Source organism: Anneissia japonica, unplaced genomic scaffold, assembly GCF_011630105.1.
Source record: "Anneissia japonica isolate Jap-2015-1 unplaced genomic scaffold, ASM1163010v1 scaffold288048_len465947_cov159, whole genome shotgun sequence".
In the NCBI taxonomy this organism is placed as follows: Eukaryota; Metazoa; Echinodermata; class Crinoidea; order Comatulida; family Comatulidae; genus Anneissia; species Anneissia japonica.
In genome coordinates, this window is record NW_022710625.1 from 246,401 (window position 1) to 249,624 (window position 3,224).

The 3,224-nt window shown below is 36.1% G+C and overlaps 1 protein-coding gene across 1 annotated transcript in view; it reads right to left on the minus strand.

Moving 5' to 3' along the window:
- Nucleotides 1–1,038: 1,038 nt before the first annotated feature.
- The window catches only part of LOC117107080 (homeodomain-only protein-like), a 5,239-nt gene continuing 3,053 nt past the window's right edge, over nucleotides 1,039–3,224 (minus strand). The window contains exon 2 of the mRNA XM_033248614.1: nucleotides 1,039–2,580. Within this exon, the coding sequence (XP_033104505.1) occupies nucleotides 2,506–2,580 (75 nt within the window). The 3' untranslated portion in view covers nucleotides 1,039–2,505. The remainder of the gene's footprint in view (nucleotides 2,581–3,224) is intronic.

Consider the following 3,224-nt stretch of genomic DNA (forward strand, 5'->3'; position numbering starts at 1 on the left):
GTGGTAGCGCGCCCCTGGTTTACCGCTCGGCCACTCGACTCGCCATTAAAATCAAACAATCGGCAAGGGTGTATCCAGAGATGTCCAAAAGGGGGCTGATCAACACTACCCTAGGGGTCCGGGCATGCCCTCTGAAAATTATTGTTTTCCAAACACCAGAAATAACCTTTGAGGCGTTTTTGGTGATCAATAATTTCTTTTTCTTTCTTTTATTTTTTGTATCTTCCCAAAAAAAGGGAGAGGGGAGGGGCGGGAGCCCCCCCCCCCTCCATACCTAAATCCGAACCTGATCGGCAGTAAATAGCCTAGGCTAAAGTAAATGGTAAATATTCTAAGGGATTTAAAGTTCACTAAACTGATTTTTAAAAAGTAAGTTAATCCTCTAGTCATAGTCCCTTGATTGACATCATTGTTATTGTATATTTTACGGTATAGCGATTCCACACAACTTGGCTTAAATTTCATTCGCAATCGCAATGCTTTATAAATGGTGATTTTATTTTATAAAACTAATTTCGAGGACGTGTTAAATTTCTATCGTACAGACATTGGATCCAGTTTATACACGTGTAAATTGATAATTATTTATCGTTATGTAGAGGCGATTTAATAGGCCAATTTGATAATTTTTAGGCCCTACAGCTTTGTATGTCTACAAGTGTATTATATTTTAATGGTTATTGTATTCTTACATACTCTCCCATTTACTATGAACATTATCATTATTAATATAAATAGGGCCTATAATTAAATCTATTAGACCTATTCTTTTTTCAAAATAATATTTGTTATAAAATTATATTGATAGGCCTATTATTATCATTAATATCATCACCATCATCTCAGCATCATCTTCACCATCATCATTTTCATCATTTATCATCATCATCATCTTCATCATCATCATCATCATCATCATCATCATCATCATCATCATCATCATCATCATCATCATCATCAACAGCAGTAGCAGCAGCTGCGCCATGTTCTCTGTGTGTTGTAAACAATGTACAGATTGAGATTGAGGAGCATTACAGCTGTTTGTCAGACAATAATTTATTCGTTACACAAATATCATTTGTAATATCTAACAAAATCTAGACATAGGCCTATTTCTTGAATATGACTAGGGTCAGTAGTGGTCTATTTATTGACCGACAAACATTGTAACCAAAGATACTCGTACTACGTGACACGTGTGTCCACGTGGCCACTATCGTTGACCAAATAGGCCAACAGCACACAACTTTACTGCCTACGCATTGTTTGTTTTCTCTGTATATATATAATTAATTAATTTACTTTTAAATTCAGTATTCATCCATATTATTATTTAATGTATAATAATAATAATAATAATAATAATTTATTTATAGCTTACTCTACAATTCATTAGTAACGTGCGTATGTTCTGAAGTTCGCAGATTCACACGAACGTGTCACCATAAATTCATTGGCGGAGATTTTTAGATGAAAGAGATGTGCCATGAAGAGCCTTTAAATATTAATTGTGCTTCTAACGGTTAATTTAATCAGGACCCTGATTTAATGGCAACATCACCGCTCCTCGGATATATTCATCCGCCAGTTAGGATTACACGTTTTTAGTGACTCAAACTATAGACAGTAACGTCCTCAATTAAATTCAGACTTCGTTGTTGCCTTTGGGAATTTCTACTTCCCCACCCCCACCCCCGCAAGCAGGTTGCCGTACAAGTGTTGAAATTACCCAGATTTACCTAAATGTATAGCCTGGTTTCCATAAAATCCCTATAATGTCGGTACAATGTTTCCACAGCAATCATTAGGTACCTTGCTCAGCTGTCCTCTCGACGCAGTCGGGAACGCTCCCAAATAGATAGTCCGACCGACCAGTCAGCATTCACCAATAGCGTGTAGCTATTTTATGAAAACCACGCTTTAGCCTCAACCCTGTATTTTAAGAATCATCACTCTTCTTTTTTTTTTTTTTTTTTTTTTTTTTTGTGTTTTGCTGTTTTACCTCTCCACTCCGTCTCAGAATTTCTCCCCTTGTCCCGGTCCACCCATTCCCAAACGTTTCCTCTTTCTCATTCAGTGGAGTATTAGGGGTATTGATATATGGTAGGGCAAGGGCGAGAAGACATGTAAAGGACTCAATGGTTAATGAGGGGGAATTATCATTACAAAATAAGGTGATTTTAAGTGATTTTAAAGCTATTTGAGCATAATGTTTTTGCTCAACAGATTTCCAGTGGAGGAGAAGAGAGCATAGGGCACAAGCTTTTAGGGGCCCCGTGATATGCCATCATATACCAATCCTATTGCTGAATGGAACACAATCGCGTCTCTTACAGTTTAACCATAAACTGCTTAAAACTTGAGGTACATGAAACTTCCAGATATAGATATGACAATTTCATAAGGCACAGAGTGATTGTCAAAAGGTGATATTTAGTCTTTTAAGAAGCCAAGCACCCGTTTTTTGTCGGAAAGTTTAGGCTGATTATTACAAGTCACTCTAGCCTAGGCAACAAATCCGCTGGATGGTGCTAATCCTTCTTGTTTTCTCCACAAAGCAATTCTGTTCTGAAACCATTTCTATGAAAAAAAAAAGATCAAATATGATATCTTTACATCGTCTTGTACTACATTTAAGTTTTGTGTATTGCTTATAATGTTATGCTTGATAATCAAATCAAGTGAGTCTGAAATAGGTGAAAGAAATAATGATAATGATACCAAAGATGATGATGATAACAAGGATGATGACGATGATAATGCTGAATACGACGACGGTATTAACGGTGAAGAAGACATGCTGATAGTGTTAATAATGATGGCGATAGTACGATGGTGACATGGAGGGGAATGATGGAGATGGTGGTAGTGATAATGATAGTAATGGTGGTATAATTATAAATGATAATATAATTAATCGTGATGATAATGATAATAACGAAGACGACTACGTTTATGATGTATATCAGATTACAATGTTAAATTGGTAGCCGCGGTTACAAAAGCAGAACAATTTATCTAGTGACAGTACGGTACACTCTGTTGTGTTATATGCCTACGTCAATAATATTTTCTGAACTGTGTTGATTATCGTTGTTACGTTTTATTGGCTGTCAAACTGCATGTATAATACAAGTCCTTGATACCAGTTATTATAATTTTAATAGGATCCATTCAAGTTATACTGCTATCACTCTACATTATAGCTTATCACACATTAGCAC